Source organism: Arvicola amphibius, chromosome 3 (assembly GCF_903992535.2).
Source record: "Arvicola amphibius chromosome 3, mArvAmp1.2, whole genome shotgun sequence".
Lineage (NCBI taxonomy): Eukaryota > Metazoa > Chordata > Mammalia > Rodentia > Cricetidae > Arvicola > Arvicola amphibius.
In genome coordinates, this window is record NC_052049.1 from 135,003,134 (window position 1) to 135,020,307 (window position 17,174).

Below are 17,174 nucleotides of genomic sequence, written 5' to 3' on the forward strand. Positions count from 1 at the left end.
TCTTGAGCAAAGGTACATGCATGGAAACATTTCATAGCATGGCAATGACTTTATGAGCCTGGTTGGATGAGTTTGGTTTATCTAGTATGGAATTGGCCAGAGACTGAATCACTTTCTGTTAATGTATATGTATAGACATATAAGACAAAATGTTTATCCACACATAGGTGCATTTGTGTGTGTGTTTGTATGTTCAATAGATGAAGACTTTCTATAGTATTTACCGAATGATTCATTTGTTAGTTTCTTCTAGTCTTATTTGACACTCACTCATTCTTTTGTTTATGTGAAACACTATCAAAGTACAGTTGAAATAGTCATAATGTTAAATCCATGAATTTAAACAATGTACGGTTTATGTATGATTGGTTGTGCATATGGATACGTGAGTATACAGTTTATACCCTCCACCACCCGATATACATAAAGTAGACTTCTGTTTTTCCTGAAAGCATTTACTGTTCCATTAAGCTGTCTACAGTTCCATCAGTTTGCGATTTCTCTATTTTAACAGATTAAAATAAAAAACTTACAAATATTTTAGAATGCCAGTAGATGCTTAGAGCTGGGTAACTTTTTGTTAGTATACTTGTCAGATAATCTCTAAATTCCTGCTCAAAGCTAGTGCAGAGTTTGAAAAGAAAGGGAAATAAAGACAGAGAAAGAGTAGTAATTTTCAGAAGCAGGGCAGTATGCAGAGGTGGTAGGCATTTCAATATGTGGCCATGCTGTAACTAGAAGATGAAGTAAGGGTGAGAAAAAAGCAGCAGCAAAGAAAGCTGCTCTGTTCTGTGTTAGTCAATACACATACTTTTTGCTTGAGTTAATGTGTGTGAAGTTATGTGCATATGTACTTCTATAATTATTTTCAGTGCGTGTGTTGCTGCTCTGACTTGATTGGTGGAAAAAGGGCATTGCTGTAACTATATTTTTTAATCTTAATGTTTTATTTAATGTTAAAAACTTTTCTCAGCTAAACTTTTTCTTTTCTTTCTTTTTTATTTGGTAATAGAGTGGCCGACGAAATGTTGATTTGGATTTGGCATCATCTCATCGGAAGAGAGGTAAATCTTAAGAAAATGCTAAATACCAGCTTAAATTAAGTAGCTGTTTTTCTGTCTGATACATTTAGATCTTATTGTTACTGGGATATCATTGTCAAAAGCAATTCAGAAGAATTTTTTAGAACATTAAAAGGAAGATAATTTTCTTCAGAATGCACACACATTTAAAATCTGGAAATACATATGAATTAATAATTAGTTCTGTATGATTTTTCATGTGTTTTGTTAAAAAGAAGCATTTTTAAAAAATTTTATAGAATTCTAGAAACATTGTCTTTTTTTGGTAGGTTATATGCACGGTGTTTTATGCTCTGGCTCTGTAATGGATTTATTTGCCCAATACACAACATGCATACACATCTTCAAGTAAAAAGTTTCTAGGTTGCTTTCCCCTTTGGTTCTTTTATTATATGGCATGTAATAAACATTATATGACACACAATAGTCATTTATTATATGGCATGTAATAAACATTATATGACACACAATAATCATTTATTATATGGCATGTAATAAACATTATATGACACACAATAATCATTTATTATGTGGCATGTAATGAGGAGCAACTTTATAGTATTTCCAGGAGCCTTTTCTGAGTAGCTCTGTCTTAAGGAGTGTCTGTTAACACATGAAAGTGGGAGAAAAGAGCAGTGGCTAAATCCAAGGGCAACTGAAAACAATCTTAAATATTAGTATTCTATATATATATTCAGCAGAAGAAACATCATTACTCTTATAGACTAAAATTTGAAACAATATTAGGACTATTAAGGCCCAGAGCCGATATTTTCTGTATTGAAAAATCCTGAAATTATAATGTATCAAAGGTTCTAGGTTTCTTTTTAAAAATCACAAGTTATTGTGATATAAGAGAAATATATTAACATATTGTGCAATATACATTCTATTTTAAAACACTTTGGAAATTGATGGTTTGCTTGCTTTAACACTCAAGTTTTTGGAATATAACTTCTCTAGCTCGTTTATCTCAGGTAAATGTTGTTCGATGTTCCATGTTAAATCTAAGCATGGTAGCACGCGCAGTTTTCCCAGCACTCTGCAGTGGTGGCAAGAGTGCGAAAGCACTAAGTGCTCTCTGCACAGGAGCACACAGCTGCAGCCTGGCCGAGGCACAAAGGAGCCAGCCTAGAGTGCGAGAGCCGGCTAACAGCTCTGCCGCAGCTGGACTTGTAAGCAGCAGGCCGGTGACTGTAGTTATTTTCTTACACGTTTTTTTAATGCTCTTGGAGATTCACATTTTATATTTAATCCCCCTAATCATACCAGGGTGAAATAAAGCAGTATCTTTTAAACAAAGCAAAGTACCATGTTTACCTTTGAATTCAGAGTAGCCCATATTTTAATTGTGAATCAACATCTTTAGATTATAACCTAGAATTGTTGCCTTTTGATATTTTTTCAAAATTATTCTAAAACTAAATGTAGATTTCCTATAGCTTTAGCTCTGAATAAATATAAATTAAGATGTTAATCATAATTTCATTTTTGGACAAGCCGCCTTCCTTAAAAATCTCAAGGTAGTACTAGCACCTGCCTATTAACTGTTGGAATTTAGCTTTATTATTTTTTTAATAAGAAAAGCACATAGAAGCACTCATGGAAATTTTTTATAACTACCCATTTGAGAACTTATAATAGGGAGGCAAAGTGGTTATTTGAAATTTTATTACATCACTTAATGTGGTATCAATTTAGTGTGTTAATTTTTCTGTTTTAATGATCTCAGGAAATAAATTTGCTTTTGATTTTATTCCTAGGAAAAAGTGACTTGAAATAGCAATTACTATCTTAGGAATGTATCCCCAAAAGAGTTGCTTTTCAGTCTCAGAATCCTAGTTTTAATATACAATAAAAATGCATACTTTGTAGATTTTTATTTACTATAATAGATACCTTTCTTCAGAAAAACTGAAAGTATATTTAAGAGGGTCTAGAGAAATTGTTTAATGGCTTAGAGCACATAGTGTTGTTGCAGGGAACTAGGGTCTGGTTATCACCTGTATCAAGGGGCTCACACAAGTGTGACTCCAGTTCCAGAAAATCACATGCCCTCCTGCTTTCGAGATCACTAATGTTGGGAGTGCATTTATATAGACAGACTCTCTCTCAAAAAAAACAGAAAGAAAAAACAAAACACTGTTATTCATGTACACAGCCTTCCCCCCTACATAGACATAGAGTTTGAAATGAAATAAATTTTTAATTAAAAGATACACTTGATACATGTTTCTAAATTTTTATAAATCTAATATATTTAGTGATTATCCTTAGGCCACACTGAAGGAAGTATATATTTTGTTTTACTTTTAAATGGTGGTATAGTAAGCCACTGTATTTCATATACACTTGTCAACATGAACCAGATGTCATAAACTTTAATATGCATATCTTTTCCTGGTCAGTTTAACTTGTCAAGTATGAGAACTGTTTGGACTATAAACTGTTTTTTGTGAAACTGTGACTTGTCCTATGGTGAACAAACACATGTCTAGCCAAAGAGGATTCTTTTATGTGCATTTCATTTTAAGTATTTGAGGAGGAAAAACAAAAATTTTATCTTGAATAGCTTTCCCATTTACTGATCTCAGTGGTGCTGACTTACTGAAAGTCAGGTAAGAGGAAAAGGAGAGAAATACTAGATTTAATTATATCTTGCTTATTAAAATTAAATGTGTGTATAGATAATAGTTAGTAGTCAGTATATGCTCAATGTCTCAAAAAATAGCTCCTTGAAAGGGTTTATCACCTGTTTTTTACTTAGTATTTGGCATTAGGGATATTCCTGGTCATGAAATAAGATTGTTCTTTTTTTTTTATTTTTGTTTTTTTGAGGCAAGGTCTCTGTAGCTTTGGACACTGTCCTGGAACTAGCTCTGTAGACCAGTCTGGCCTCAAACTCAAAGAGATCCGCCAATATCTGCCTCTCAAGTGCTGGGATTAAAGGTGTGCGCCACCACCGCCCGGCTGATTGTTCTTAATTCTGGCTAAAGTTTCACTGTGATCTGAAAGCAAATGTGGAAGGTGCAGAGCGATGGGGCCTATAACCTTTAGCCAGACTACCTTGTTCATCTTTTCAGAGATGCCCATGTTAAATTCTAGGCCAGGAGAGTTGCAGACAGCATGGGCACCATAGCAAGACTCAGCTGGGGAACAACAACCAAAAAAAGCTAAATTTTAAACTTAGGAATAACCTTATAGATTTTGTTAGAAAGATAGGGCTTGAGAGATTGCTCAGAGGTTAAGAATGTTAACTATTCTTCCAGAGGTACTTGAATTTAATTCCCAGCAACCACATGGTGGCTCACAACCATCAACAATGAGAACTGATGGCCTCTTTTGGTGTGCTGACAAACGTGAAGACAGAACACAGTATACATAATAAATAAATAAATCTAAATTTTTTGTTGTTGTTGTTAAAAAAGAAACAGAGGAAGCAAGTTATTTCCTTGGGGACAAAGTAAAATTTATATTCAGAAACTTATAAACTGCTCATTATCACCAGACCTTATTTTAAGCATTTCACAAGTATGAACTCATTTATTCATAAGTTTATCAAATTCTCTACAGAACTTACCAAATTTTGACAAATACTTAAACGATTTTCCATAATTGTGCAAATTGAGCCAAGTATTCACAGAAAGATAATGTCTTTTGCTGAGTCTTGATACTGATTTCTTATATAAGCTGAAGCTGTTATGGTGAAAATGGTAGGAACGCAAAACAATTTAAGAAACAATATCAGAAGCCTTATTAGGTAAACCATGTTGGTTAAAGTATAGTTTAATTCCCGTCTCTCAGGCCTTTTAATATGTTGTTAGCGCTTTACTGATAAAGTAATGCTGGAAACATTTATTAATGTATGTTTCATGGTGTAGCATATGTGGGCGAAATGCTGTTTTATCTGTGCATTTCAAGTTACATAAAGAATGTAAATGTTATCTCCTATATCAAATTTTTCCTTTTGTCTTCTGGTTCTCACGTGGTAGCGTATTTACTCCTTTTTGGCCAGTTGAGTCCCAGAAAAAAGAAGAGCTTCAAGCAAGTACATGATGGCATGTTTAAAATTTTTCCCCCTTTAGCTTGTCTACATATTTTATGGTTTATAAAGTATGTATTGCAGCTCTGCCATGTTCATTTTGAAAATTCCATTTAAGAGCCAGAGTTGTAAGGACAAGTAAACAGCCTCAATGTCTCTCAGAACTGTTTCTTTAGATGTCACCTGAGTTAGTAGTAAATATTGGGCTTCATCTCCATTATGGTGTAGAAGCCTTTGATATGTTCTTCAGATTAAGTATTTTCTATTTGAGATCAAACAATACACAACATCCCAGACTTAATTGTGTTTTTTTTAAGTAAAATTCTGTCTCTCATTTCTATATGTTTAAATTTTGGGGCTCTGAACTATTTTTTGAATGTCAGACTATTTCAGTGGTAATTATTTTATTTATCCTAGTATTGTTTTCTTGTTGTGTTGTTTGTTCTTTGAGACAGAGTCTTACTGTGTTGCTGTCCTGGAACACATTGTGTAGAGCGGTCTGGCCTTGAACTCTTTTTGTCTCCTCTTCCTGAGTGCTGGGGTTAGAGGTGTGCACCAAGCCCCAGCCGTGCTTCCGGTGTTTCGGTGTGGGATCATTCCTATTCTTATGTTTTATTCATAAGATGTTTATTTGGATCAAGTACTCAACACCTAATTGGCCACGTCTGACCTTTCACCATTTTTGTAAATTGAAACACAGCCATACTTACTTGTTTATGGACTCTTTTCTGATTATAGTAGCAGAACTGAACAATTGTGGCAGAGATCTTATGGATCTCTGGACTGTTTGCAGTGTGACACGTAACTGAAAAGTTTGCTGACTCCTGCTTTCTGAAAGGATTTAGTTTGGGGGTGGCCAGTAATTCCATGGAATGTCTCTCTGTATATAAAGGCACTTCACTATTAGCAGATTAGTGATTGAGCCTTTATATAATTAACCAGATAGTTGAAATTTCCGTGGCTCTATGACTTTTAAGTCATTAAATAATAGGAATTTGTAAATCTCCTTCACATAGAATGAAGAAATAACTGTTGATAATTTGGCAGATTCATTCACCTTAGCTTCTGATTCCTCAGTTGAGGAAACTGAACTAGATGGTCCTTCAGGTCTCTTTCATTTCTGTGGTTCTGACACCAGACAGTGGACATTAGGAACTTGTTCTGAAAAGTGCTTTATATATGCTAAAAGACAAAGACTCCTTATTTTGAAATTTTGCTATTAAGTAAAACAAACCCAGTACAAGAAACTAAAACTTGACGCTTGTTGGTTAAGGCCATATACAGGCCCTCAATTTAAACTGCCTAAGAAAATGAGAAGTGGGTGTCTTTGTTTAAGTTTCTGCTTTATTTTTTTTTTTGTTTTTTTTTAGAATGTCAATTATAAAACACCACCATGTATTAAATTACTCAGATATATGAAGCAGAAATTTCATGAACATAGAGAAGAATTAGGGAGTATTCAGCGATAATCGTTGAGGGCTACAGTGCTCTGCTTTCAACTATAAATATACAAATACAATATGTCACCAAAAAACAGAGAACTCAAATCAAAATGATCACGTTGCCCATAATTGATATATACAAAACATTTTACTTAACAATGAAAGACAAACTTCTTCTATGTGCACAAGAACTTTCTATAATATATTTTATATACTATGCAAAAAACACATCTTCAAAAGTTCAAAGTTACTTAAACCATAAATGCTATTTTTTCACACATAGGAGAATGTAGTTAGAGATCAACAGAAAATACAACAGAATGATGGAGAGAGGACCTTGGAAACAAAGCACTGATTATATAGACAGATGACCTTTGAGAAAAATATCAAGACTACACAACAGGAGTCCTCATCATTAGTGTCTCAGCCAAAATACTAGGAAGAATGGATACATACAAGTATGCATAGAGTGAAGTCAGAGTTTTTAGGAAACACTGGGTACGTTTGTTTGTTTGTTGAAATCGCTTCACTGGAAGGCTGACATGATGGCTTAGAGGATAATATTGTTGGATACATATGACAGTCTGAGAATGTAAAAATACATTATATGCCCGAGAATTTTACTTTTTTCTGTATCATATGTAAGAATACATACAACTTGGTCATTTTTTTCATATCATTATTTTCGTCTCCATAAAACCGAAAATTAAAGATTTTTCCCCTTTGTGTTAGAGATGGAACCCAAGATTTTACTTTCATGCTAGGCATGGAAGTTCCACTTTCTACTGTGGAACTTCATATCCAGTTCCTGGAGCTTTTATTATAAAGAATTCTTAGGCTTTGGAAATGGCTCAGTGAGTAGAGTGCTTGTGAGGACCTGGGATCCAAATCCCTGGAGCCCACAGAAAGCTGGAGCATCTGTGTTCTTATAATCCCAGCACTTTATGGCAAGAAGGAAGAGAGAAGGTGGGACTGACTACCTTAAAGCTTGTGGGCCATCTAATCTGGCATGCATAGCAGTAAACAAGATATCCTATCTCAAAACAAAGTTGAAGGCAAGCACAGATATCTAAGGTTGTTCTCCAACATCTGAGGTTGTCCTCTGACCTCCATTTATGGGCCATGATATGTGCTAGCCTCCATGCACTCCTCCACGTATATCACATACCCCGCCTCCCCACTGACATTAGTGTAGCATGATTAATAAAAACCCAGAGACAGATATTGGGCTCAATCTGAAGGTCAGAAAAGCAAGACAGCTAGCCAGTAGCTGTTTGAAATTGCCAGCCTGAAATGGCAGTCCTGCCTCTAGGAATCTCAAAATGAGACTATGTTTGAGAGCTGTATCCTCCCATTTAATATTCCTCTTTAGGGCTAGGATTAAAGGTGTGCACCACTACCACCCGGTTTCTATGGCAAACTAGTGTGGCTACTGGGATTAAAGGTGTGTGTCACCACTGCCTGGTCTGTAAAGCTGACCAGTGGGGCTGTTTTACTCTCTGATCTTCAGGCAAGTTTTATATATTAAAATACAAATGAAATATCACTACACATTTGTGTGTAAGTAGTAATCTTTCCAAACTCTTCTGTCTAATAAGTACAGTTTTTTCTATGTATTTTGTTGTTTACCTTAAAATGAATTCCTAATACACAAAGTTGGTATGCTTATGTGATAGGATAATGTGTTACAGCCAAACAACTGAATCGTGGCTACACATAGTAATTTGAATTAATGTTTGCAATATTCTATTGCATAAAAAGAATATATCTACAATGATTGCATAAACAGTACTTCTTTTAGAAAGTGAAAAATGGCTAACGTTGAGGCCACCTGGATAAACCAGTAGTGCGCTCACTGTGTACATATAAGGACTGGAGTTTGAGTTTCCAGAACCCGCCTTAGGTCCAGCTAGGTTTGGCAGCCCACCAGTTAATCTCTGTGCAAGGGAGGGAGAGAGAGAGGAATCTTAGAGGAAACTGAATAGTTAACTAGCCAAGACAATGAGCAGTAGGTTCAGTGTGAGATACTGCCACAGCATGTAAAATGGAGAATAATCCAGGAAAACACCCTAAGTCAGCTTTGAGCTTTTATATTCATGAGCATATATACACATGCAAAATAATAACTGCAGCTAAACACTGTCCATTCTTTAGAGTACATGGAAGACAAAATCCAGTAGCAGTAAAAAGAAGCCTAGGCTTCAGACTAATAAAAATTTAGGTAGAAGGAAATAGGAAAAATGGGTTGGAAAAACAAATCGATACCAGTTTTTGTCAGTTTTATGTTTATATTAAAATATTATAAATATATAAACACAAAAGCAGGCCATGCATAGAACAATGAGAAGAATGTTTATTGTGAACTAAAAATTGTAATTAGTTCCCTGAGAATGTTTAAAGACAAAGTATATGAGTTGGACATGAATATATTTTATTTAAAGCTAAACTTGGTATGACTTAGTAAGTTGTTCTTGTACTCTTAGATGTTAGAGTTTGATGTTTAAAGGTTCTACTTAAAAATGCTCATCAGCAAGCTAATAATACTTAGCTATGCATTACCATGGATAATTTCATATAGTTACTATTTTACAGTAGATACTATGTGTTCTTGTTTGTGAAACTTTGTTTGCTTTATATAGGAGCTTTATAACCTGAGGTAACTATGCACATGACAGAGAGTTCCTTATGTTAGTAAAACCCAAAAGCAATGTTTATGTCTCTTTTTTATGTTTACTTGCCCTTGAACATTCGCTTTTGCTGATGTGTCACTGCAGGTATGGAGGGCAATGTTAAGTTGGAAGAAATCCTTTTTTTTTTCAGTGGGTTTTACCAATAGAGTCTTATTGGCTCCTTTGTTGTTGCTCATGAGTAGTGCCATGGTATAATACTACAGAGCCTTTTTAGTTAAGTATTTTGAGAGCAGCTTCTGCCTTTATTTCCTTCTAGTAGCGTGCGTGTTACTAAAGCGCTTACATAGACACTGATACATCAAGGCTTTCTCTTTATTTTCTTACATTGCTGTAATTTTTGTTTATTTTTTATTTTATTTTTTTTCCAAAGCATTTTGCCCAGTTTCATTTAATGCATGCATGTGTTCACACATGAGTACCCATTTCTTATCACTTGGTATGATAGTAGCTAGCATTCAGCCCTCATCTTGTTTGGAAATGTGTTCTCTTCTCTACTTGATTGCTGTTGATATATGATTTTTTCCCCTTTTTAATGTAGGTCCTATGCATAATCAGTTGGAATCTCTGAGTGACTCTTGGACTCGCCTAAAACATACCAGAGATTGGTTCCACAACTCCTCTTACTCCTTTGAGTCTGATTTTGACCTTACCAAGTCTTTGGGAGTTCACACATTGATTGAAAATGTTGTGAGTTTTGTGAGTGGAGATGTGGGGAATGCCCCAGGTTTTAAGGAGCCTGAAGAAAGTATGTCCACAAGTCCTCAGGCCTCCATCATTGCAATGGAGCAGCAACAACTAAGGGCAGAAGTAAGTCGTTGATATTTACTCCTCATTAGAGACTCTGGAAGCCAAACGTAAGCCATTGAATGTACTCTGTCTGTGTGCTGTGACGTATGTAATGTGTGGCGTCTAGAGGTCAAATTGGATGTCCCTCTCTATATTACATGTGCCACAGGGCCCTAGAAAAACGTGCTGGAGTCAGTTCTCTGCTTTTACCACATGGGCTCTCAGTCTTGGCAACAAGCACCTTTATCTGCTGAGCCATCTTGCTGGTCCAACTTTGTTATTATTTTTTTGAGACAAGGTCCCTTCTGAATCTGGAGTTTACTGTTTTGTCTAGAGTCTGTGCCTCCCTTCTCCCCATACTGGGTTACAGATATACACTGTCAGGCCTAGCTTTTCTGTGGGTGCTGGGGTCTAAACTCAGGTCCCTGTGCTCATGTAGTGAGCACTTGATTCACAAAACTGTCTCCTTAGCCCCACATAGCTTTTGATAGTCTTTCCTGTTTCCTTTTTTGAGCTTTCATTTGAGGTTTTTTTTTTTTTTTTCTTTTTTTGGTTTTTCGAGACAGGGTTCCTCTTTATTCTTAAATTCTTTTATTAATGAGACTAAGAACCCCAGGTGGAGACCCAGTTTCTCCTGTATCATTCAACAACCATGAAGAGATACTAAAATTTCAGTAACAATAGAGACTCATTGCTATAAAAGCTATTAAGAATAAATTGTCAGGCAGTGTTGATGTACAACTTTAATCCCAACACTCAGGAGGCAGAAACAGGTGTATCTCTGAGTTCAAGGCCAGCCTGGTCTACCTAGTGAGTTCCAGGGCAGCTAGGGGTACACAGAAATCCTGTCTTGAAAAACCAAAATAAATAAACCAGTCAATAAATAACAATTGAGTGCTCAACCCTACAGAAGATAGTTATACCATCCTCTCCAAGGCTCAGGGATTATTTCATTTGAGGTGTTAGAAAGGATTTAAGAACTGGAAGATAGGAAGAATGTAACACTATTAATAAAAACCCAGAGACAGATATTGGGGCTCAATCTGAAGGTCAGAAAAGTAAAACAGCCAGCCACTAGGTGTTTGAAATTGCCAGTCTGAAATGGCAGTCCTGCCTCTAGGAATCTCAAAATGAGACTATGTCTAAGAGCTGTCTTCTCCCATTTAATATTCCTCTTTAGGGCTAGAATTAAAGGTGTGTACCACTACTGCCCAGTTTCTATGGCAAACTAGTGTGACTACTGGGATTAAATGTGTGTGTCACCGCTGCCTGGTCTGTAAAGCTGACCAGTGGGGCTGTTTTACTCTCTGATCTTCAGGCAAGCTTTATTTATTAAAATGTAAATGATAAATCACTATAGCAGAAGGGTTGCAAAATGCTATATGTGGGTAATGAATAGCCATTGTTATTATGAATCTCAACAACTACAATGATTATACTGGTTCTACACAAGAATTGGCCCGTTAACAAGCATGCATGGATGGAGCAGGGCCTTGGGACCCTAACCCTCGCTACTGAACTATCTCCCCCTGGTTGATTCATGGGAAGGAAGAGTCATTCCTTCAGTTGTGTACTCACTGGTCTTTAGACCAGGCTCAAATAATTAGTCCCAATATCATGTCCACACACATGCCCGTGGTTAAACTAAATAGATCACAAAACAAAACTAAAAGTAATGAATATGGAAAGGGACAGGTACGGAGGAAATTGAGTTAATATGAGTGGAAGGGAGATAGAGTAGGGTGCATAGAAAGAGTAACCACAATGCACTATGTACACTTAAGACACTTGACAGCCTTTTTTATTTTTTTATTTTTTTATTTTTTATTTATTTATTTTTTTTGGTTTTTCGAGACAGGGTTTCTCTGTAGCTTTGGAGCCTGTCCTGGAACTAGCTCTTGTAGACCAAGCTGGTCTCGAACTCACAGAGATCCGCCTGCCTCTGCCTCCCGAGTGCTGGGATTAAAGGCGTGCGCCACCGCCGCCCGATTGACAGCCTTTTTTAATGAAAGCAGCATGACATTATTTACATCAGATAAAAAGTACATTTTAAAGTTCTTGTCTCTGAACAAAATAATTGTAAGTCCTCCCTCTCCTAGAAGCGAGGTTGAAATTGGTTACCTCTCATAGCCTCAATTCTGTACCATTTATCCCTTTACTAGGGAGGGTGCACAATGATTGCTGTGAGTTTGAGGCTCGTCTAGGCTATATAATCAATACCAGGTCAGCTAGAGCTGCATAGGAGAAACCCTATCACAAAAGTAAAGGAAAAGAAGAGAAAGAACAAAAAACTAGTGATTAAATCTCCACAATAGTGATTGTTTCAATAAAGACCCTGTCTTAGTTAGGGTTTCTATTGCTGTGAAGAGTCACCATGAACACAGCAACTCTTATAAAGGAAAAACATTTATTTGGAATGGCTTACATTTTCAGAGGTTCAGTCTACTATCATCATGGTGTGACATGGTGTCATGTAGGCAGACATGGTGCTGAAGAAGGAGTTGAGTGTCCTAAATCTAAATCTTGACTTGTAGGCAATAGGACATGGTCTGTCTCACTGGGCATGGCTTGTGCATATATGAGACCTGAAATTCTGTCTCCACAGTGATGACACACTTATTCCTACAAGGCCACACCTCCTAATAGTACCATCATTATGAGATTATGGGGGCCAATTACATTCAAACTACCACAGACCCACTGATGAATAAGCATTCAAACATGAGATGTTTGCATAGTCACTGAGTAACCCTCAGATATTTATTAATGATTATTTTAATATGTCCACAGATCCTTTGATATTCCTCCCTCTAACAGAAATTAAATCCTTTCCCCTTGTTAGTAAGCTGGACTTAGTGACTTGCTTCTAACGGGTTATGGAAGGGGAAAAAATAACATAAGAAATCTGGCAGATAGAATTTTAAGCAAACATGATTAATATTATTAGTATTAAGTCATGTGAACATCATGTATCCTTAATATAATATGAGATTACTGAACTCTATAGCTCTCTTCTACAGATCCCTAGCTATAGTCTAATGATGAGAAGTGTTGAGGGACCCAGGGAAAGCAAATCCAAATTTAGGAACATCCCCTAAAGAATATAAAGTGTCACTTCTCTTTCTACTGACTTTAGCATTGTGAATAAAATAATGAGTATGCCTAGAGAAAATACATTGTCTCTTATTGGGCAGGAGGCTACTTCTCTTTCATTATATTAACAACGTGAATAGAATAGTGGGAGTGCTTTGAATAATTGTATTTTCTGTATTTAGAATAGAGGCCACTTTGATTTCAACAATATTGAACATTGTGACTATATTAGTGAGTAGACTAAGAAGAAATGCATTATCTGTTCTTAGGAATGGGCGCACATCCCTTTCTACTGTATTTAGCAGTGTGAATAGGATAGTGAATAGGCAGAGAAGAAACACATTGCCTCTTATAGAGAAAGAGGCTACTCTGTTTCAGCTGTTTTTACAATGTGCAAAGACTTGAGTATGCTTAGAATAAACACTTCACCTTTTCTAGGTAAAGAGGTAACTTCTCTTTCAAATGTATGTGTCTAGAATATTGAGTTTGCTCAGAGGAAAGACATTGTCATTTCTAGGAAAAAAGGCCAGTTCTCTTTCAACTGTATTTTACAGTGTGAATGGAATAGTGAATAGGCTTAGATTTAAAAAAATGACTATTCCTGAATTATCATGATCATGAAAAATAAAGACTGTATATTATTACAAATATTATTACAAATTAATGCCATCTTAGCTCAGGACTTCTTGAACAATTGCCATTCATGATCCTTTTTTTGTTTTGTTTTGCCTGAGAAACTTTTATTTAGTTCTGAGTGTATGCATATAAAAATAGATATGCAAATCAAACATACTGAGAAATACTAAGGAAATTTGTTTTGTTTTGTTTTTCAAGACAGGGTTTTGCTGTAGTTTTAGAGCCTGTCCTGGAGCTAGCTTTTGTAGACCAGGCTGGCCTCGAACTCACAGAGATCCGCCTGCCTCTGCCTCCTGAGTGCTGGGATTAAAGGCGTGCGCCACCACTGGCTGGCCAGAAATTTCTTTTAAAACAATTTTTGGTAGCAATTATCAAAGAGGAAAGAAAATTTGTGCACTAATGAGATGGATTTGTGTGACTGTATGATCTCAGGCAATTCATATTTGGAGATGAGAACATGAAGTCAGGGTTCATCCTCTATTACTGTCTTAGTTTTGGTTTTATTGCTGTGAAGAGACACCATGACCACGGCAACTCTTACTAAGGAAATCTTTTTTTAATTGGGACTGGCTTACAGTTCAGAAGTTTAGTCTATTTTATCATCATGGTAGGAAGCATGGCAGCATGTAGACTGACATGGTGCTGGAGAAGCTGCTGAAAGTTCTACGTCCGAATAGAAGGGCAACAGGAAGGAAGACTGTAGCACACTTCTTCCTACAAGGCCACACATCTCCTAATAGTGCCACTCCATATGGGCCTATAGGGGCCATTTTTTTTTTCAAACCACCACATTACTCTCTGCTTTATTTCTTTGACACAGGGTCGCTCACTGAATGTCTGTTTTAGCTAGGCTAGCTGGCCAGTGAACTCTTAGGATTCACCTGTTTCTGACCCCCAGTGTTGGGGTTACAGACCCACATAGCTGCACTTTTTTTTTTTGTATGAGTGATGGGGGATTAAAACTCAGCTCATCATGTTTGCAGAGTGAACAGTCTTACCCACTGGACCATTTTCCTGGTCCTGAGATTGATTTAAAAACAAACAAACAAAAAAAAAAAAACAAACAAAAAAACAAAACAACAAAAAAACCCCAAATTTTGCTCATCTTTACTGTAGTAATCATTACTGTGGGAATCTAATCTAAAATTGAGATCTAGCCTTTTGTTATTCTTTTCTCTCCCTCTTCACTCCTGTTCTGTTTATTCTAGACTTCATATACCTCTGGCTGACCTGTCTATTTGGGAGCTAGAGAGATGGCTTAGTGATTAAGAGTACATGCTGCAGAGACCCGTGTTTTGTTTACCCAGTACTCACCTCAGGTGGTTATAAAACTGCCTGTAACTCTGGCTCAACAGAATCTGATGCCCTTTTATGGACTATATCGGTACCTGCACGTGCAAGGTGCAAATACACTCAGGCATACACACACACATAAAGTAAAAAAAGTCTTAAAACTCAATTAAACGAATAGTTAATCTTGACTGACTAGTTGTTAGTTGATATTGCTGGATGCAAAACATCTTCAGCCCTTTTCAGGGTTGATCTTCAGTACTTTGATTTTTATGATTATATCATTACTGTTAGGATCACTGCTTCACATTAAAAACTATATTAGTTCTGTAAATCTAAAACTATTTTAAAGTAGAAACTTATTTTTTTATTTTTCAAAGAAGAGTTGACTGAGCAATGGGTAGTCCAGTATTGTGTAAAGAAAGTAGAGTCAGAAACTCAAGTGAGCCTTGGACAAACCATGGAAAGGTACTTCTGATTCTGGACCCAAAGAGTATTCATTCTATATAATCTTACTACTTGTACTTATAAAACTATATAGTTTTCACCTGTTAGAGCTTCTGCACTTCATAGTTGCTCTTTGAGTAGGATAGATACTGAACTGTTAGTCTCATTTTGCATTTGAAGAAACTGGGACTCATGAAGTTCAGTGACTTTCCTAAGAAGACACACCATGCAGGACAGTCTGGCCTTGATACCTTGTCACCAAATTTCACATTTGCTCCGTTAGGAACCGGGGTATATTATTTAGCATCAGAGCACTTTAAATCCTGAGTTCAGTCCTCAGTACCAACCTACCAAATCTAATCTTCCCATTCATTGTATGTGTGGCTTCTGTTCTATTAAAATATTCTTAAAGAGACTTTAGATATGTCTTGATTTAATAAACAGTAATAACAAAATGTTTATCTTAACAGATTTCCTAGAATGTCAGACTTTCTTTGTCCTAGATAGCATATTACCTATGGTATATAGAATTCCTATGTTTGAGTTTAGTGACAGACTCTCCAATGTTTTTCTTTCAAGCTTCGTTTGGAGGCACTTCACCAGATCCTCACTCTGTTATCTGGCATGGAGGAAAAGGGTAGCATCTTGCTGACAGGAAGCAGGTCAAGTGCAGGCTTTCAGTCATCCACTCTGCTCACGTCTGTGAGACTGCAGTTTCTAGCAGGATGTTTTGGTTTAGGCACTGTTGGACACACAGGAACCAAAGGAGAGAGTGGCCGATTGCATCACTATCAAGTAAGTACATGAGTGACATCTTGTTCTGTATTCAGTTCTTTGTCTGTTTACAGAGCCATCTGGATGATGTGGAATATGGTGATGTGTATGACCACGGTTAAAATTCTAAAAGCTTTTGAGTTAATTAAGATCTATCATTGTTAGCTGGGCAGTGGTGGCGCATGCCTTTAGTCCCAGCACTCAGGAGGCAGAGGCAGGTGCATCTATGTGAGTTCGAGGCCAGCCTGGTCTAGTTCCAGGATTGGCTCCTTGTCTTGAAAAACCAAAATAAATAGATAGATAGATAGATAGATAGATTGATCGATCTGTCATTGTTTGGCTAAGTTTGTAAATTGTACAGTTGAGATTAGGTTATTAATCATACAGTTGTGCTTTTGGAGTATTGGTTGGCTCAGCTTTATTAATCCATAATCAGATAGGGTAGAGCTAGATAGGAGTTGGAATTTGGGAAGATGGTTTTTAATACTTACATCTTAGACTTGGTTATTCTTCCTGTTTTTTTTTTTTTTTTTTTTTTGTTTCCTGTTTTAAATTTGTAAACTTTGTGCTTTGTTTGTTTTGTTGAATTTTTGCAACAGGATCCTCTATATAGCCCTGGCTGTCCTGGAACTCACTGTAGACCAAGCTGGCTTCAATGTCATATAGATCTGCATGCCTGTGTCTCCCAAGTGCTGGGATTAAAGGCATGTGCCACCTTACCCGGCACTTATAAACTGTTATTTATATGTCTTTATTTAGTTAGGCAAAGCTGCCTTGGAAGGAAGGAGTACACACAGAGTCACGAACTACCAATCATTTTAAACTAGTTTTGTTATAAACTTTTCATATACTTTACTGAATAATTAATACCATAGGGCCCTAGCATAGACTA

At 36.4% G+C, this 17,174-nt stretch overlaps 1 protein-coding gene across 9 annotated transcripts in view; it reads left to right on the top strand.

Moving 5' to 3' along the window:
- Herc1 (HECT and RLD domain containing E3 ubiquitin protein ligase family member 1) overlaps positions 1 to 17,174 on the top strand; it is a 183,741-nt gene that overhangs the window by 90,686 nt on the left and 75,881 nt on the right. For all 9 annotated transcript variants that reach the window (XM_038321217.1, XM_038321216.1, XM_038321223.2 and 6 more), the window contains 3 exons: positions 1,013 to 1,064; positions 9,795 to 10,063; positions 16,088 to 16,303. In XM_038321217.1, the coding sequence (XP_038177145.1) occupies positions 1,013 to 1,064; positions 9,795 to 10,063; positions 16,088 to 16,303 (537 nt within the window). The remainder of the gene's footprint in view (positions 1 to 1,012; positions 1,065 to 9,794; positions 10,064 to 16,087; positions 16,304 to 17,174) is intronic.